The sequence below is a fragment of the Hirundo rustica genome, chromosome 15 (genome assembly GCF_015227805.2).
Source record: "Hirundo rustica isolate bHirRus1 chromosome 15, bHirRus1.pri.v3, whole genome shotgun sequence".
NCBI classification, from domain to species: domain Eukaryota; kingdom Metazoa; phylum Chordata; class Aves; order Passeriformes; family Hirundinidae; genus Hirundo; species Hirundo rustica.
This window is the reverse complement of record NC_053464.1, coordinates 7,323,341-7,344,512: the sequence shown is the minus strand read 5'-3', so window position 1 is coordinate 7,344,512 and position 21,172 is coordinate 7,323,341. Positions and strand designations below refer to the sequence as shown.

Here is a 21,172-nt window from a genome sequence, read left to right as displayed (position 1 = left end):
AGTGGCCAGTCACTTTAGTACTGTTTTGGTGAATAGAAGCAGAGCTGTGACTGCAGGAGCACAGTGATCGTTACTCTGCATGTCTGTAATTGAGTGGATAAGTCTAAAATGCGTGGCATTTTTCTCTTTAGTGGAACAGTATTGGCTGTTTTTCAGGTTCATGCTTTGATATGTGTTGTGTCATATATTTGACACTGTATTGTTCATTTTTATGAACTAAGCAACAGAAACAACTTGAAGATTTAACATGAATTAGATACAAGTATTTGTAGTCTTGTGCAAGTGGATAAAATGGTCATACTGAAATAAAAGCTTATTCGCTCTAATTCTTGTTACGTCTCTATGGCACACAAAAAGCTGCTCCTATCACAGCTGAAAAGTTTCATTGTTCCATTTGTTTTTCATTATGCAGGAAATTCTTAAATTGGATCGTTTTCAAAGGGGGAACTTAGCTATAAATGCAGGCCCGCAGCTGTCTCAAAATATAACTTGCATTTGTATTAATTTCTCACACTTCAGAGGTAACTTTGGAGAATTGAACTTGAATTTATATTCTTAACAGAATCCAATTGTCCTGAAGTGAAGTAAAATGAAACTAGTTCTGATTTTTTTCATTAATATTTCTTACTTCATCTGTATGTTTTGAGTGCGGAAATACATAATTTTGATAAAACCTAAGTAGATTGAAATACATTGCTCCCATTTTATAGTGTGCTTTTCTAACAGGAAAGAAGATATTTCCAATCCCCTGAAAACAATTATTTCTTAAATGGTAAACTTTGATCAAAATCTCTTTAACTTCATGTTCCTGAATAATTGAGATGTACATTGAAGTTGAACCAGAGTTTTAAGAATTAAAAAAACTTTATTATCCAAAATGTGAAACTGTGGACCAATGTGCTCCAAGATTTGTAGTGCTGTTTAAAAACAAACGTAAGGGAAATATTCACCAGTCAAGCTTAGCTGAGTTAGCATCAAAAAATGATGGTGCCAATCAGCATGTTCTGGTTTTGTGTTCATGCTGATTGGGTTGTCCCTACCAAAGCAGTTGCTAATTTTCCTTTTTTGTTGTCACATACTTGGGCATTGATTTGAAAATATGTAACAAACAAGAGGACCTCCAGAAAGCCCTTTTTTATTAGTGAGGGAAAGGAAGTTAGAAATACAGCAGTATAGTGAATTACAGTAATACAGAAGTAATAGTTTTTCTCTCGTCCTTTCTTTACCTCCTTGAAATGCTTACTTAGCTGGTAAATGTCACAGGAGCTTCCTTAGAGCAGATCAGTCTCTTTTGCATTCCTTATGCTTGCTGTCCATCACTTTTTTCCATGCTCAGAACTATGACCTTGTCCAGCCAAGGACTGATTCTTTACAGACATCTCAGTATTCTCTCTGCCCTTTGAAGTATTCTGCTGCTGAAATACCCCGAGTTCTCTTGGATTTTGTGCCATTTTTATATGTGGTTTACTAGAGTTTTCACTGCTCACCTTCCCTTAACATTATTCCCTTCCCTCTGGAATGGGCCATGGACTCACAAGGACTTTGTCTTCAGCATTTTTTTATTTGTGGAGCTCCCATTGATAGAGTGCTCTGTCTTAGGATTCTTTTTTCATTATATATTCAGTCCATCCTTCCAGGAAAGGCAAGATTCAGGAGTAGCTTTGTTTAGGCAGTATCCTTCCTGATGCCTTTTCTGGAATTCTACAGCCATGGATGTCATTGCAACAGGAGGAGGTTCTATAATACCTCACTCAGCATCTCTTGCTGCCACCTGTACTGGAGGGAGACACAAAAGTCAATCCTCAGTATGCCTAAAATCTATATTTTGCATCAGAAAAAAAAAGCACCTGCATGGGACTTCTGCAGATCAGAAGGACCAGTGTTGATTACAGGCATTTGGTCTGTGTACACTGGAGCTGGAGCAAGTTGGAGTTTTGGCATTTGTCCTTTATTTTCCTCAGGCTTTTCTATGTGAGTGGTGATGCACTGTGTCAGTTGGTACCAGTCTGTTAGCAGGACTTGCTAACAGCATTTTGGACTCAGAACTGCTTAAATATTCTTAACCTATTAAGAAACTTTAGGCTCAAATCCCAGTACCATGGGAGCAGGATTTTTCACTTCAGTATGCAGTCATTAAACTCGTGCTTTCACATTGATTCTGTGAAGATTTTTGGCATTTTGGTAATACCAAGTTAGCAGGTAGTAGACTGATAAACACTATTAAATTACTACTGTTATTGCTATTGCTCTCCAAATCTCTGACTTCAGATATGTTTGTGATGAGAAAATAACAGACTAATTCCTTAAACATACTTATTAGCTGAAGTTTTTCTTAGTGCTGCTGTACCTTGGAGCTACAGAAGGGTTACCAATCAATCTTTACACGGAAAGTGCTCCTATATTACAGAAACTATTTAATTTTTTTTTTTTTTTTTACATTCATGACAATATTAAAGTGAAATCTTTTGTCTAAAAATAAATATTCTAGCGGTGATTTTGATTTTGTCTGTACATTTTCATTTCCCTGAAAATTATATAAGTAGGTTAGGAGTTGGATGATATAATGGAAACAGGGGCATCAGAAAGGAAATGAAATTATTTAGAATTAATCTTTTAAATTGATCTGAGAACAAGCCTGAGAGTAGTCATTTCAGCTTTTTATAACATGGCCCTAAGATAACTATATACAACGATAAGTATATCCAAATAATTTTATATTTAGTATTTACTTAGTTTTATTTCCCAACTGGATTTGCATTAAGTGTGTAGCAATCCCTTGGCTTGGGAATAGTATTCGCCTCTGAGATAATAAAAGTTTAAATGTGTGCTGCATCATGATCTTTAATATACCTTTCATAGTCTATTAGTTGATTGTCAATAAATTCAATATGGCACAGGGCTCCAAATGTTGCATTTTCATTTCTTGCTGTCTAAATGAAATCAATATCTAGGTACATAGAAGAACAGTAAGAAAATTTCCAATAGCTTTATCAGAAATCAATCTGTGTCTTTGCAGTCCTGAAAAATTTCGATTACAGTGTGCAGGATTCCTTAGTTAACTATGGGTTACAGCTTAACAGGTAATGTTGAGCTGCATGATTCACCAAATCACATGTGCAAAGATAAGTGCTTAGTTAAATTAGGATTTCCATATTAAATAACTCAGTGAAAAATAATTTAAACTTTTTTTTTGTCATTCCTGCCCCCCACAGGGAAATTGAAACATGAATCTTGGGAATGTATACAGAATTCCAAACAATATACTGGTTGAAGTAAGAATAAGCAGGGAGAGGGCTTAGAGCTGGGTGAAGAAAGATTTTAATAGAGTTTTTACTACATTAAATAAATTTGATTAGAATTATGCAAAATAGTTGCATTTCATATATTCCTTCATTTGTCTTCAAAGATGTACTCAATTGTTAAAACAGATGGTTCTGTAGGTGTTTAATTATCCTGGCTTTGTTTTCAAAGCGAAAAAGAAATCTGAATACTTCTTGCAGACTTAACTGCTGTGGTTCCATCATTAACAGTATCTGAATCCTTGTTACCAGAACTAGTTGAATTTTTGTTTACATATGCATTTGTAATTCACAATACTCTGAATCTTTTAAATTTAGATGTGCTAATTTTGGAATTATAGTCTTCCTGTAGAAAATGTATTAGTGTTTTCTATTCTGAAGTATTCTAATTTGACAAAATTTGCGCGATATCTGCATAATACATTTTATTTTGTTGCAAAGAAACTTCCTATAAATTTGAGAAACTTGGTCTGAAAGAGAACTTCACAAAGAACAAAGCACGGGCAGCTTTTGCGGGAGAAGACATTCACTTCATCTCTGAAATACCACCAGTCCTTAGAAAAATTGAATTTTTTCTCCTAAGGACTTGCAGTATCTCAGGGAGAAGGACCATGCTTCAGTCACCAGGAAAAGCTGCAATTCAGTGTTGAAATTGGTCACATCAAAATCCAAATTTTATTTTATCTAGTTTCCACAAAACTACAGTTGCCACTGCCCACTCTTCGTGTGACAGTGGCTGGTGTTGCTTTTTTAAGTAAGTGTTCTCCTGATATTTACCTTACAGCTTACTACTAAATTACTGGGGCCTTTTGGAGCTGCAAGGCAAGGCAGTGTCATCAGTACTGTTCCAGCTTAATTCCTGATGTAAAATATTGAGGTTATTAACACACACACACACACACAAAAGAATGAATAAATTACAGATTCCATTGAAGGAGCAAAGGTCACTCTGGATCTTAAGTTCTGATGCTTGGTTCATAGTTTCTGACTTGTGCTGTTTCAGCATTCTTTTAAACTGTGTCGTTCCCTAGTAAAGAGTGACATCTGTTTTCTGTAAGTATATTTCACTTCTGCATGACATTTTCCTAGAGAAAGCGAATATTTAGCATGTAATTGGTAATAGGCTCATGAAATAATGAGCAGCAAACAAAAACAGAATCACAAAAACTACAGCTGTGTTAAATTATACTTAATGTTCTATACAAGCAGAAAGAATGAAGTGTGTTTATTTCCCAAACAATAAAATTTCTAGTTTAGTTTTCAATGTAATTTTGTTAGGAAGTAAATTAAGCTTCATACTTTGGATAAAATTAGGTTTTGCAATTCTGATGCTACAAAGCTAATTTCCAAAGTTGAAAAACTGTGTTGAGGACATAGAAATCAATTTCATAGTGGTATTAAATTATTTTTTCCTTCGGTCACTGGGTAGTAGAATATGCTGGAAACCATGGTAACCAGAAGTGCTGCCATGGTTGCCCCAGAGTCATGTTAAAATGAGCAAGCTGTGTTTGTCTTGATTAAAATAAGAGAGGGAGAAAGAGGAGGAAAAGGGAGAAGGGAGAGAATGATGTTAATGACCTGTACAATAGCAACAGCAAATGCAGACAGCCACGGACCTGTGGCTGTGGATCCTGGTGCTTGTGGTGCTGATGCTGGTGAAGATGCTGAGCCAGGGGGCTTTAGGGAGAGAAGGACACACATCAGCCCTGTTTGTCTTTACATTATTCCCTCCCCTGTCTGTATTTTGCAGGTTTATATAAGGATAAAGGACGATGAGTGGAATGTCTATCGGAGGTACGCGGAGTTCAGAAGCTTGCACCATAAATTGCAGAATAAGTACCAGCAAGTGAGGACTTTTAACTTCCCACCAAAAAAGGCCATTGGAAACAAGGTACTTGGAAGAACTCACAGTATCAGTAAAAGTTGGGGGGAAAACCTCTCTTATCCATACACAAAAAGTGAGGTGACAAAAATATTTTCACACCTGGTAGTACCTGCTATTTTATAGACTTGCCCCCTACCAGCTGGAGATTCCCTGATGTTGGTAATGCATTGGTTTTTCCATTTACTGAGAAGTTTTATTGAATGAAATATTGATGACGTGCACAAATGCACAAACCCCCAAAACCTGTACTGGACAGCCCCATATGTAGAATGAAATCTCTTCTTTTCTCTCAAAAAAAAGGCCAGCAATTAATACTGGTGAGTAGTTCATTAAATATTTCTGTAAGTTTCAAAAATCTTCAATCTAAATTCCTTAAATTTTCTGCACTCTTCCCAATACTTTAAAGTTCTTTAAACCAGTTTTTTAAAGACATTTAGGTACTTAATTCCTATAATCTGTGTCTTTGTGTCTTAACCCTACCATTTTAAAATGAGAATTTGTGTTTTCCTACCTATAGGGATTTTGAAATGAAACAGTAAATATGGTAGTATGTAGTAAATATGTAGTACCATGTAATTAAAATCTTAGTCATCAAAAGTTTAAACTGATCAAGAGTGTAAATACACATTGCAATGTACACCGCAAGTCCAGCAAGGATTAAGAAGTAATTGAAGTAATTTTCCTTTGCAGTGTAGGAATTATCTGAAAATTTTATTTAGCTATCACAAGTCAAATCTCCAACATATTGGAGGTTTAAATTCCGCTTATGACAAAAAACATGTTTACTAAACTGCTGTGTTCTTAAAGTAGAGTTCTGAAGGTTAATCAAATTTCTTAGCTTTTACATAGGATTCTCCCTTTTTACTATTTTTTTGCCTTTGTATTACTGAGTTCTTGTATTAAATATTTAAGAAGCTCCAACTATAGTGATCCATGTAGTCATCAAAAGACAGCTGACATAATGACTGCAAAACTCACATCTCCATGACACTGTGTTTGGTTTCAGACCACAGTAATACATATATTATTAAAATGCCACAATCGTCCTTTGTCTGCGTTAGAAAAAAGTTCATCGCTAATTTGTATGAAGCAATATAAATTTTCGAAACGAATTAGAAAAAAGTTAGAAATTCCTTATTGGCATCCAGATGTCAGTGAATATGGGTTATGAATGTCTAAAGATAGTAACTTTGGCTTCCAGTGATTTCCCAGGTATTTTGTAAAATTGAGTAGGTAAGTTTGGCACGTGTGAATGGCGGTGGTGCACATAATCAGGGAGGGGTGGCGGTGATACAAATCCGTAGGAAATTTATCAATACAATCCCTAGGTCTGTTTGCTTGGCATAAGGCCAGGTTAATGTAGTTCATTGCCTGCTGGCCGAGGAAATGGAAGTACTTACAAGAGCTTTTCTGCTTTTTTTCTCATCTATTAGAAGATCATGCATTTTTCATTTAATTTTTAGTGGACGGTTTTGTAATGGAAACCAGGAATTTTCTTCTTTATTACATAACTAATTCTCCTTTGTTGAAGTGATGGAGTATCAGCCACTTCAGTAAATTACAAAAGATGCCTTTTAAGCTTTTTTTGATACTCTTTCATCCTTAATTACTTTAACTACTAATTGAGTTACAACTTCAGTTGCACAATTGATGCATACAAAATTATCAGTTGAGCAACTCATTAAAAAATTTGCATTGCTTATTCTTTCGGTGCTTTAGCTTTGAGCCAAAATTCTACCTTAATCTTACATAAACCCGCAGCCACTTTTCAGATCTCAGAAAAAGAGGTTTTTTCTGTACTGTAAGAAGTGCCATCCCTTGCACTCCTGAAAGATGCCTGTGGTGATACGTGGGGCAGTGGTGTGGTTGTGACCTGGCCAGTCACAGAGTGACACTTTCACCTCAGCTGTGCAAGGCTCAGCTTGTCACACAGGAGTTTATTTGCACAGCACATTGTGCGGGCAGGTTCCTGTCCGACTGGGGCTATTCTCTGTGTGTGTATTACCCTTTGGAATTTTTACCATTTTCTGCAGTAATCCTTGGAAAATATTTGTGCTGTGTTATTGACTGACTGACGTGGGTTAAAGGGCCTGAGATGGCCCTGCTTTCCCTGGCCAGTTGAAGGCTTAAAAGGAAGGTTTAAAAATTTAGTATAAAATTAATTAATTCACGTGGGGATGTCTGTCTTGGAATTCTGCAGAACTTTCAATTTTGGATGAGGATTTGTGCAGGATAGAAGTTCTGGTTACACATGGAAGTGTTTGGTAATTAACGTTAGAAGAGGTATTGCCAATACTACTTTTTTCAATAAATTTAGTGGCTACCAAAGCATGTTTACCTTTAAACAGATAGATAGATTGACCTATCTATTTAAAGGCAAATGTGCTTTGATTTAGAAATGGAACAGATAGATCTCAATAGATATTTTTTCCCTCTGATATTACTTCTGCTGATTTTGACAGAATTGGAGCTGTCTTCTCACTTCTAGATTAATCAATACAATCTTAAATCAGTGCCTAAAAACCAGTTTCAGTAGCTGAATTCTGCTAACAAAAGTATCCCTTACTTATTAGTCTATGGTTTTCATATCCATATCCTTTGCAACTCCTCTGTGTTATTAGATGCCCTAATAACATACTGATAAAACCTAGTCCTCCATGTGTAAATGGCTAAAACTTATCATTTTTCAGATTTGGAAAACGGGATTGATGCTTTTATATCCTTCAGGTCAGTACTGGATGAGTTTATTCACTGCATCCCTTCAGTGCACTCTGTCCTGTGGGGCTGATGAAGGTGATGTTCTTATTGTAAATGTCAGAGGCATCCAGAGGTCTTGCTGTAATTGAAACCAGCATTGAATTTCGTGTTCAGTTAGGTGTCCCAGATTCAGGGAACCTCCAGGACAACAAGAGGACACATATTCTGCAGAATGACCTGGAATCACTCCTGCACAGACAAAATAATGTCCAGTGCTTTGCTGTGCAAAATATTAGAGCTCAGAGGAAAGAACTTAACTAGAAGAAAGTAATGTAGAATAAAATACAGAGAAGCTTTAATTTTCATGCGTATTTTCCCTTTTTACTGCAGTAGAAGTCAGGGAGGTCAGGTTCAAATGCAAATTTGCAGAGTTTGACATTGGGAAAATGCAAAAAGAAAGCAGAATTTCAGCTGAATGGGGATTTTAAAAAGTGGGAAAATCAAATATTATTATATATATTCATCAAGTAGCAGTGGAATTTGAAAGGACTTAACAATTATAACCTATTATTATTAATAATAATATAAATGTTCTTCATTATGTTTGTAATGTATTTTTTCCTTTCATTTGTTTGCCTTCAGTTAGGACGATTTATCTTAAAAGTTCATGTTAATGATATTATAACAAACTATGTATGTAAGATTAAAAACTAGCTTGAATGCTTGAGGAAACCGAAATTTAATATACAGAAAACCAATTAGTTGAAAAATAACGGAAAAGAGGGAAGAATACTGCTTTGGACAAGTAACCTTTTTACAATTACAAAGAAGAGTGTGTATTTGCCTTTGAGCTTGGTAACCTCATTTTCAGCATATTAGTTTAACATTTGAATTTTATAAGTTAGAACTAAAATGAAGCATAGGGGAGAATAATTTGTTTTATAAATGTTTCTTTGAATCAAGTTAGATATTTACTGTAGGAAAATATTAATGCTTGCAAGAGTCCATGTATTAATTTTCATATAAGCTAGTCCCCATGCTGAGTATCTTCTACTAAAGATCTTCCAGTGCTGGTAGCAAATAATTGTCAAAATCTTGATGAGTAATCCTGGCAAGAATAAGAGCTCTTTCTTCAATTTATCAATGTTTTGTTTGAGTAAAACAAGAAATATATTTGTTTACTTGTGTTGTGGTTATAAGAGAAATGTCATATACTCACCATATATTTTAATTCTTTTTTACCCTGCAGATTAAGTTCTTTAAAACTTACAAATTTCAGCTGTATTGTTAACATTTGACTTGTTCGGGTTTTGTAATTTTAAAATGTTCCCCATATATCAGCCTGGTCTGTGATTTGCTCAGTATTTTCTATGTAGCTGTATGTACCAAGATTTGTAATTTCAAACTGATTTTTCTTGCATGAGATAGATTTTTTTTCCTTTTAGCAAGCCTTTAGGTACTTTGGATCTTTTGAACTCATCCGTCCACTCTCACTGTTTGTCTTTGTGGCTGCTGCCTTCCTGTCAGGAATGCCCAGGACAGGCTGGGTTCCATGGGCAGCACTCCAGGTCTGCAGTGTGCCCACTCATGGGGGGCACCTTTATACAATTACAGCACTTGATTGGAAAGTGTATACAATATAATTTAACTTTTTTTCAGTTAAGATAACGTTTAGCTTACATTTGCCTTCTGAACCTTTGCTGGTGCTGTGTTGGTGTCTATCAAAATAACGATTAAATATTAATACAGGAATATTTAGTGGACTGACTACTCTAATTTTTTAAATATTGCAGCATCCTTAAAATCCCAGTTGCTGCTTCTACATTGGGCAGATTATAGTAATTGAGAGAAGATCTAATTAAGAATCCTCTTGCAAGAGTGTTGTCCCAGCAGAGGGCATATCAAAATAGAAATGGTTCTTTAGTTCCACTGAAGACCTGAATTCAGTGATTGTCTCAGTGAGGAGAAATTGAATCAGGCAGCTTTGCACTGAGTGCTGACTTGACTGCATGATATCCTCTGCTTTCCTTTAAAGCACTGGATACCCCATTTGGAAAGAATACACAGCACTTTGCTGAGATCAGAAGAGTGACTTTGCTGTGACTTCTCAGTTGCATTGGAGGAACAATACAGAACTCTAAAATAAGTGTCTGTTTCAGAGAAAATGTTGAGAGCAATGTAATTCATCATTTTTAGCCCATACAATTGAAGCCTGTGAGCTGTATCTCCACCCGTCGCTTGTTTCATGCTCAAATCTTAGTTCAATAAAGTGAATATGTACTTTTCACCTGTCAGCGTTGAAAACCTAAATTGTAGATTAATTTGTATATGTCCCTATTTTAAAAAGTTCAAGTATATTATGTGCACGTGTATAAAAAGTTTCTATTTGTATATACATAAGTACGCATATGTCAACATCAGACAGCATTTGGGAGGTATATGAAGTTAACTTCTGGAATGTGTCTTGTGATTCTGCAGGTTCTGCTCCCCAGGAGCTCTACCTCTCTCCCATTTATGTCAGTGGAAATCCTGCCTTTGCTCGCACACTGCAGAGGGATTCCTTTTCTTTGTTCCCAGCAGCAAAGCTGCCTTTTATTGGTGTTTGGTCTGTCTGCCTGTTGCTGAAGGTAGTGAAGAGTTTATAGGCTGCAGGGTAACTGTTTTAGTATTAAAAAGCAGAGAAGATAGAGATTTTATTGCTAGTAAAAGAAAACAATAGAGCTTGCTCTTGTGCTTAGAATGTTTATTGGTTTTTAAAGAAGTTTGTCAAGTAAAGAGTTGCCTGGCTCTGTGTGTATGTATATACATACATATATATGAAGGAATTTGAAGCCATTCAAATTAGAGTTTGAGTGTTTATATTTTTGCTGCTAGGGGTCTTACATGGTGTCATTGCTGTGTAACCCCTGTTATGCATTTCTCTCCTGTAAAAGTTGATTGCCATTTTTGGTCAGCAGGACCTATCTATTCACAGACAGTACCCTTTAAAGCTGCTTTTAGACCAGATGATGGAGGAACTGAAGTCCCTTTGGAAAGGGATGCAAGGAGAAGCAGCATGATAGGAACAAGGTTTTTTAAGGAACACATACACTCCTCCCACGTAAAATATGCATTTGAAAATGGGAAGTATAACAATTCCTGTTTAACTAGTACGCAGACAATAACAGAAGACATGAAATGTTTGAGAGGATGATGCAGGAAGAGTCTTAGGGGAAGAAGTAATTTTGTTTTAGATTTGGGTGTTTTCCTCTTCAAATTCAGCAAAGCAATTCAAGACGTGTCCTAAAGTTGAAGTATGTGCTTGGCTTGCATTGGAATCAGAAGCACAGATATATGTGCTTTTGTCCTCTAGGGCATTTAGGAGCTCTTAGAACCTACCTTTCATCAGATTAGTTTGTCAAAGTCAGACTGTCATGGGGAGCTGAGAAGAAAACAAAACTTATGGTAAATGCACTTGAGACAGGGGGATAAATAATGTTTCTTGGTCTTAAGCTTTGATATCCAATGTCTTCAAGTAGAATTGGTAGAAAATTATGACTCTGATGTTTCAGAATTGGGATAAATTTATTAAAGGAGAAAAGCTTTGAAAATATAAATCAAGTTATATATTAAAAATTTGAAGTTAAAGATTGCTTTCATTAATGCTACATAGGTATGATGTAATATAGAAGCTTAAATTCTGTATTATTTGATTTTCAAAGTAAGTAGATTTTAATTTTCAACCCTCTTAGTGGACCTAACTAGTGTATTGGGTTGTTCTCATGGGTTACAGGAAAAACTGTAGCTAATATATATTTGACAGATATGCTTGTTCTGTAGTGTGGGTAAAAGGAAAAGTAATGGGCCCATTTTATATTGTGTTCAAACCAGGAAAGGAACTCAAATTAATCTCATATATAGCTGTATGTGATAATTCTATAATATAACAGAGTTTTTGTGCCATTCTAAAGCCACAAAAGAAACTTTGTCTTGTAAGTTCACTGCATTACTTTGTAGTTGAAAAGTTCAATTCTCAAAGCTTTAAAATAGCAATTGGGACTAAATGAATACAATCTGGTCTTCAAATATGTAAGTTAATTGTCGTACCATACAAATAGAAATTAAAAATAATGTGACTCCTGGCATAGTCATTAAGATTTCTAGTCACAGCACACCTGTTTCCTGGCACTGTCACCTACACATTAAGGGGGAATACAGAGTATTTCAGATTTTGAATCCAGATCCTCTGGGTTTTCTATTGCATAAGACTGCAGTTGATATTTTATGTATACAGCACTTAGAAAAGAGCATTCAGTTCTTCTTCATTTCCATTTTTTTGTCATATCAGTATCCAAGAGAAGAGAAATAAGTCAGCAGGAAATGGTTGGCTTTTATATGACAAATACTTTATAGTGAATGCTTCCCATTGTGTGGTGTGAAATGTCTGGGTTACCTGAAACTTGGCACGAAGGTTAAATCGAGCAGAGTGCAGAGCAGCATATTTCCTTTTCAGGGGTTTCATTTAAGAGGTAAACAGTTCTCCAGCTCGTGCTTCTCCATCTCCATCAGAGTGTCTCACTGAATTAATCTGTTCATTTGGTGCTCAAGGGCACTATTTCAATGAAATAGTGAATTGAGTCATTTTCTTTTCAAGTTACAAAAATTTCCTGCTAATTGCTGTTGAAGTTTAGGAAGAAGGAATACAGACTATTTAGGGTCTACAAAACAAAACTTTGCCTGTCAAGAGATGTTTTTATTCTTGCTGTCTTGTAATGCAATAATCAAGAGAAGCAATTTATTCTAACAAATTATTGAATATAGAGCCCATAGAAACAGTTCAGATGGTGTTGCTTTGCATCATGACATTATGGGGAAAAAAAGGAAAGTCATTTACATGCTGCTTGGACAACTGCTAGATAAAAATATGGCAGTTTTATAACAACTCATGCGTCATTTAGATATTCTAGTAGCCTCCTGGTATAAAATGAAAATATAAAAATAAGTTTTCTATATTTGTTTCTTATTGTGATGGTGATGCTAAATTTCCAAGTTACTTGGATTAATAAACTTCCTTTCAGAGAAATCTTAACAGGGACACCTAGTTACCAAAATAAAAGTAAACCTTTCTTTTTTGAATTTGAAATTTTACCCACATTTTTCCCTTTCCTTACATATCACTGTACTTGATTTCACCTCTCTTCTCCTTCCCAATATGTATTGTTTTATAAATATTGGCAAATTTTAATCTTAATTGCTCTACAGCTTTTTGGGCAATTGCTAGTACTAAAGATATTCAGTGTTAATTTTTTTAAAAAGAAAACTAAATATTGAATACTTCAGATCATGTGAAATGCTGAAGGCATTTCCTGCATGAAAAATTTTGTTTTCTTCATTGTATAATGAAAAATATATTTGCATGAATGCACAATAAATTATGGGCACTTAATATAAATATTCATCATTAATTCAATTCATATTTTAGAATCATCTCATCAGAATCTATCTGAATAAAATTTTTGTTAAAGAAGAATATAGACTTTTACATGAGAGTAAAGTTTTTATTTCATTGTTGATTTTTTTAAGGGAAAACATCACTGTAAGCTCATTGTATATATAAGCTTATACACTGTAAGCACTGTATGCAACGTGTTTCTAAAGGGTTTTGAGGGATTTTTTGTTGTTATTTTAAATTTAGAGTTTGTATTGGTCTTCAGGGCATTTTCAACCAGATTAAAGAATGAAATTAAGAAAGAAAACTGCAGTGTTGGAGAGAAGCACTGAACTGAGACACATTTTAACTAATATTGTTGATAGTTATTACTGTAATACAGGCTAGTGAAAAAATGGATCTCAATTTCATAAACTGTTGTGTTGTAGTTTGCAGAATCTCCTGAATAAAATTATAGGGTAGACTGCTAATACTTTATCTGAGGAGAAAACAGAAATTGTCTTTCCCTACTCAACAGCTGAGCAAGAGATAAGCCCTAGAGGTCTTGCTGCAGTTTTTATTGATGCTTTTTAATTAACAGTTGATTCCTTGACCAGTTGACAAAATAACACATGGTGGGCATATGTCTAAAAATAACAAAATATTTAGATGACACTGGGTTTTATTAACATAACATTACCGAGTTCTTTTTCTAACAGTGCCATTAAGCACAGCACTAAAAAGAGATCGGTTTTAGATTTATTCTCAAGCTTTCTTTTTTTCTGTTGGCATATTTACTGATTAAAATGTTGCTTTGATGCAATTGGTGCTTGACTGAGGGCATTGCAGGACTGTAGCTCACCCTCAGCACGTCTGCTACTGGATGGCTTTGCAGCGATGCCTTTTTCAAATTACTTTTTCTAAAAGCACTTTCCTGGTGTCATTGAAATGAACCCAGAGCTGGAGATGGAAATGCATCGGCTATTTTAGTAGAGAACCACAGAGTAATAATTACAATTATGCGGTAAATCTCTGTTTAAAGGAAAATAGATTTCTTTTCAAAACTGACAGTTCCTTGATTTCTTCTTTGTATCTCATCCTCTTAAATTCCTGTTTGTTCCACTGAACAGTAAGTGTACAAAAAAAATCTCATGCTGGGATGGGGAAAATGGCAATTTCATGTATTGTATACCCTTGTTACATTGTATAACGCTGGCCTGGTTCTGCCGTACAGAAATTGGCCATACAAGTAAGATGGAAATTTTAAGCTTATTTAGTTTCAATAATTGTAGTTTCAATAATTTTGAGATTTTTTTTTTTTTTTTTTTTTTTTTTTTTTTGTGTAATATGGGAACATCTGGTATATTTAGGACTGGAAACTGTGCCTTCCTGAAAGTTTTATGATGCAATAGTTACTGAAGGACAGATGTACTGAAGTTAGGTTTTACTGTCACCTGTGCAAAGTCGTCACTTAGCCCGTCAAGTGAATATTTGCTATATAACTTTTAATTACAAACGAGTGAGAATGACTCAGCAATGGAATATTTAATTAGCTCCCATCTCAGCTTCTGATTTACAGCTTCATTTTGAGGTTAGCATTTGGTACCTCATAAAAAAAAAAAAAACCAAAAAAAACCTGATATGAGAATTTTGCTGAGACTGGTTGGCCAAGATGGTGGAAAATATTAGGCTACATTAGAATAACCTGAGTTTATTTCTGCATTTGCAGGTTCAACTTTGAATAGCAACTGTTGTCAGCTTAATTTAGGATGGGATGCATTATGTGCTATCAGAGGCTGATTAAAGTCCTAGAGCCATATTTCCTTTTATTTTATATTTCCTTTTATCTTAATTGAGTTGGATTGAGCCCACAGCTGTTTTGTTATTTGCTTTGTTTGGGTCATTTTTTCCCCTGGTGCTGCCAGCAGGAGGTTGGTTAAATGCTAAGTAATAGAACCTCAGGAGAAGTGGGTTTGAGGTTGATTGCAGCAGCAACCAGCCCAGAATCTAGAAGTTTTATCTGTCCCTAAATCATGGCAGGTAACCATGGCAATCATAGCATTTCCAAAAGCTCCTGGAAAACATTTGAAACCTCTTAAGTGAGTTGTCCATTAATAATGAAGAATATCAGTGTTTCACCATCTGTTCCATACTAACTGTGTATAAAAGACCAGCAGTTGTGTGAAAAAATTTAAACTGCAAGTGGGAATGAACTTGGCTTGTAATGAAAAACTGCAAAACAGCATGACATAAAATACGGTGCATCAAGACTCTGCTTCTTAGTTTTACACCTTAACATCATCTTCTAATAGATGTTGAAAGGCTATAACTTTTCCATTACCTGCTACAACTTTTAAAGATTTGTAATTTGATATTAGCATTTTGCTGTGAGCAGAAGAAATGTGGCAAATTATCAGTCAAAAAGAATCTCATACAACATTTGAGAGACATGAATTTCAGATTAAAAATATTTTCTCAGATGTGTTTTGATGCTTCTGTAATCTAAAGGAGTTAGGTTTGTTAACTGAAATTTTGTGGTCTCTTGATCAAAACTGTGTGCTCTTGAACTGTGGGCTAGTAAATTATTTCCACTGTTAGTGCAGAAACAGTAGCAGATTTACTTTTTAGAAAATATGCCTAAAAAACTCCAGTGAAATCTTAACAGTGGGTCTTTGTTTAAGTACCAGTACTTGATCTTTCTGTGTATTTGTTTCCCTAAAAATGAAACTATGAAATCTAACCTGTAATAATATGAAAATGCAGAGGTTTTTTGCAAAGTGTATATATTTGTAAATTTAACAAAATTACTTTGTCCTCAAATTACACACACACGTCAAGTGTGCATAAATGTTTATATTGAACCTTAGGGGAAGTTCTTTGCTCTCTTCTGTGTGAGTACATATGCAAATGTAGGCTTCTATCGACTCGTACAATCACCAAAGACTTGTACTAAAAGTAGAGGGTGGGTGTCACTGACACAAACCCAAATCAAAAAAATTTCCCTTTATTTTTTGCTTGTAAATAAAGGTAGGTGTTTGTTTATGAGTTGGAATGTAAAGTGCTACCTAGATTTCTGCTGTGGATAATTGAGCCCAATGAAAAGAAGGTTATAGGTACCTTTTATAATTTAAGACTGAAAAAAAATTGGCCGGGCTTTGAACCAGTTGTGTTTTTCTGTTACCAATTGTTCTGTTTACTATATTGTGACAAAAACTCTTTTATTACTGCAACAGCTTGGCAGTAACAACTCTGTGCTAAAATCATTGCTCTGAGTAGCCGACCTGCTGCTGCAAAACGCGCATTTAATGATAAAGTGCAGACCTGGAGCTGAATCATTTTGACCTTTGTTTACATTGCTTCTGGTGAGGACAGCGAGCCTTGGTACATGGTACAGAATTTCATGGTACATTGCTTGGTGTTTGTTTTACAGATCAAATTCGTGTCAGAGTAGAAGAATTTTTAACTGTTTTCAGGCCGGGTTTTTATTTCTGGGCTGTTCTGCCTTTTTCTTGGACAAATAGCAGAAAAATAGCCATATTATAAGCACTAATTTGATCAGCTGTAAACAGCAAAAAGTGCATTCCCTAAGCATGTTCTGACAGTCTTAATTAGAAAAGTCCTTTCTGCCCTTATTTTGGTGTGTAGAGTGTGTGTATGTTGCTGAAAACACATGTGACTGATAAAAATGAAATAGCAAAATATATCATATGTAGGGGGTTTTAAATTTTCTCTTAGATCTTGATTGAATTAATTTGATTAATGAATACATAATTTGATTTTTGCATTGCATTACTACATTGAATGAAATGTATTAATGTAGAACTGGAATGTTGAAACATTATGTAGAAAACAAAAATAAAATGAATCTGTATATATTTTGGAATTTCATTAATTTAATTAAGCAATGTAAGCACTGCTTAAGTTTTTGAAGTCTGTAAGTATGGGTGTCTTCAGCAATTTCTTACATCTTACTCTATTATGTCGCTACAACTATGTCTGATTTGTTATTCCTAAAAATATTCCTGTTCCTTCTAATGAGAGGGAAGAACAGAACAAAATGTCATTGAAGGTTCTAGGAATGCTTCAGCAAATTCCCCCTGAACTCAGAGGAGCATCCCTGCTTTGATGGTGTTGTTCTGTTCTATCTAGGGAAGCAATGACCTTCAGATTTGCATCCCAAGCACGGCAGCATGGGCTGAACCTTTTCCATACAATGAATTTATTCAGTGTTGTCAAATGTATTTATGGTGTTGTTGGCGGGTTGTTCCCCCCACCCCCCCCCCAAAAAAAAACCCAAACAACCCAAGAATTTATTTCAATGCCTTTTCTTACAGACATAAATGATACAGGTTGGATACACACATCTTTCAGATAATGGTCGTTTTTGAGAGCTGTAGTTGTCTAATAATAGATTTGGCTTCATGCCTAAAGAACATACTGTGACATTTTAACCAGGTGAGCAGTGCCAGCACTCCCGAGACAGAGCATAAAGCATCCAGCGCCTGATGTCACTGTAAACCTGTTAGAGCTCCCTGTTCCTGGGAAATGTGTCACCTTTAGATTATAGTCCACTGGAATTGTGATCCCTCACAGGGAAAAGCTTTAAATACATGTAAGTTGTGGGATGCATGGCATCTTGCTGGTTGTGATAAACTTTTAAATCCATTGGCAGAATGTGGAGTTTATAGAACTATTCCATTTATTTGGGCCAACATAGTATAAAATCCTGGATCTAAAATGCTACAGGAACTTCACTAAAACATTTTAATGAGAGTTGTGATATAATATTAAAAAAAAATCTATTATATGAAGACATCATCACAAAACAATTTAAAAACATAAAAATGCTGGACAAATGCTGGACTTATCCGTTCTGGAGTTTGTGTACCCAACATCTGAAAAGCATGAACTGGGGAGACATTGTGAGAGTAAGTCAGCAATTCCTCCTGCAAAGACTGATAATTCTGGATCTCAAAAAAATTGCATAAATTGTTATGCCACAGCCTCTGTGCTGCTGTTCTGCTCTGCCTCTCTGAGATTGCAGTGGTTTATGGTCCAGAGAAGACAGATTCTGCCAGGGAGAGGATCTGACATCCTGTCAGTGGATGTTTTTGTGAAACAGCTTTTATTAGGATTCATGATTTCCCTTTATCTCTAAGGACAGAGTCAAGGGGTTTTTGCATGTTGCCAACATATTTATATAGTCATAATAACAGAGGTTATCAAAAGATCGATTTTTACACTTACCAGGACTGTTCAGTTACATTATGAAGTTGAGAAACATGTTCTTTGTGCCATTTATTTTTTTTCTCACTATTTTTAGGATGCAAAGTTTGTAGAAGAGCGACGCAAGCAGCTACAAAATTACCTGAGGAATGTAATGAACAAAATTATTCAAACGGTGCCAGAATTCACAGCCAATCCCAAGAAAGAGACACTTATTCAGCTGATGCCCTTTTTTCTGTAAGTATCTGTCAAATACTCAATAAAATATTAAGTTTTTTTATCACAGATTAATTTAAAATATAATGGCAGCATCTCCAAAATCTTTAAAACAGTGCTTTTTTTGTTGTTATATTTAAAGGAATATATGACATATGGAGTATTTTTTATTTATATGGTGATTTTGAATGAGAATCACAGTGTAAAGCTTTCAGAAATATCTAAGTGACTTTAAAATCTGCATCCATACATGCTCTTCAGACATTAGGTATTTTCAGTTTTTTCTATTTGGCCTTCTTTAGTTTTGTTTTTGCTTGTGTGGGGTTTGTATTATTTTTTAATCTTTGTTTTTGGGGATGAGGGTAGAGCACTATTAGGGTCCTTACTAACCAAATAAAAAAGTCAGGCTCTTGAACTCTTTTTAGCTGAATTTTGCAGTCTGCTGATGCATGTTTTGATTTCATTAATGCTAAAGTTGAATATGTCCAGAAATAACAGTTGTCTGTTAAGCATCTCAGACTCTTTGATATACCATCACGCAAGGGCTATAATCTGGTAAAACTGTCCCTTTTCCCTTTAAACTTATTTCTTTATGTATTTGTAAATGATATTTAAAACTATTTAGGAAATAATGCCAATGAAAATCTGTTTTTGAAAGTAATGTTCATTCACTAGAAATTTTTCAGTGTGATGGTTTTTCAGTACTACACCTGTACAAATTATGTATAGATTGAACTCTCTTACACTGAGTCCTCGTGTGAGTCCATGAACCTCTGCAGGGATTGTGCATCCATGCCTGTGAATCCATGGGTGGATTCATTTGTAGCTTCAAGACCAATTTCAAATGAATAAGTTTCATCACAGCTCACATATTTAGTTGTATTATTGCCTGGGCTTTTGCAGAGTGTGTCAGATTCTCAAGTTGAAATTGCATTTCAAGAAAGCTCTATTTATTAGAAAATGTAAGAGATGAGTGGAAGGATGCCAAGATGCATTTTGTGGCATTCACGAGTTTCCAGTTTTTCTGTGGATTTGAAATCAATTTGATGAGACATCTTGCTGATGGTGGTATAAATGGTGAAGTGATGTTTGTGGGGAAAACTTCTTAAGAGACTTGCCTTTTGCTCCCTGAGAACTTACTGTCTAGAATTTGCCTAAGGGCCGTAAAGATGGAAATGGTTTGAAGTTCAAGTAGAGGGGCCCATGTGTAGCTTTTTGTTGAGCCATTTTAAAGAAGTTATCCTTTACGTTGTACTTAGTTTTGATTTTTAAGGAAGGCATTTAAAAATACATTTGCAATTGTAAAATGTAATTGTAAATTGTAAATGCAATTATACTCCTTTTCCTGTGTTATTTTCTTTTTTTTTTTAGAAGTAGTTTATTACACTATTTTTTGGTTCTGAGAAATGACATTTCAAGAATAGTATATTTATAATCTACTTGCCACTTATGTCTAAAACAGGAAGGGAGAAAAAGTGTCCTGTAAACAATTGCTTTCTGATACTTAGTCTTATCTCTTTTCTAAGTGTGTAAGTAGAATTTAGATCTCATGTTTCTGTTTATTAAAAGAAGTGCCAGCTATGGGGACCTGCACAGGACAGGATTAAAATCACAATCCATGTAATGGCTTCTACCACTGCTGCACAAGTCTGAGTGAACAGCATTTCCCTGTTACAAAACCCTCCAAAACTATTTCTTCTAATAAATGTAATCTAGGGAGAGATTCAATTAATTTCCCAGAAAGAGCAAAGTTTTATAGAAAAGGCAACATGTTCAAGTTCCAGTATTCTAGGGGTGCAATTTAGTTAGTGAAGCATTGTGATACAAAATAATGCAGTTATCTCTGAGGAGAGAGATTTGCTGAAGGAAGTTGGCCAACACCATTTATCACCCATTCCTAAACACCTCTGTGACGCACTGCACTGCTGCTAACCCTGGTGTGGGTGTGCCACAGGTGGAAAAAAACCTGTTTATTCTCAGAGGTTTTTTTTTAAATTTGGCAATTTCATAATCCTTAACACATTGCATGAGTCAATGGACTGGAATGTTCTGTGCTATCTGGACGTTATGGCAGAGATTCTGTTCCTTCATGTATCTGTGGATTATTTTCTGAGAATTTTTTGTTATATAACAAATGTATCGGCATTCTCTCTTGGCTAGAGTCGGTAGTTTTCTCTGGGAATACTAGTGGGATTCTGGGAAAATCCAGCTGTTGAGCAAAATAACTGTATTCCTCATATACAGCAGCAGACAAAATAGCTTTTTAATGCATTTTGCTACTGAGGTATCAGACTGTTCTGCAGCCACAGCAGCAGCATTAAATTAATAAAAAGAACTTTTTCTAGAATGTGCTCCTTCTATCAGTGTCTGAAAGTGCCATCATTTCTAGGCTATCAATTGAACTCTCTATGGCTGTTATTATATGAGAGTCATGACCTGGCA

The 21,172-nt window shown here is 35.2% G+C and overlaps 1 protein-coding gene across 3 annotated transcripts in view; it reads left to right on the top strand.

Annotated features, from left to right (window-relative positions):
* The window catches only part of SNX29 (sorting nexin 29), a 98,392-nt gene that overhangs the window by 52,242 nt on the left and 24,978 nt on the right, over positions 1 to 21,172 (top strand). For all 3 annotated transcript variants that reach the window (XM_040079317.1, XM_040079316.2, XM_040079318.1), the window contains 2 exons: positions 5,050 to 5,190; positions 18,612 to 18,751. In XM_040079317.1, the coding sequence (XP_039935251.1) occupies positions 5,050 to 5,190; positions 18,612 to 18,751 (281 nt within the window). The remainder of the gene's footprint in view (positions 1 to 5,049; positions 5,191 to 18,611; positions 18,752 to 21,172) is intronic.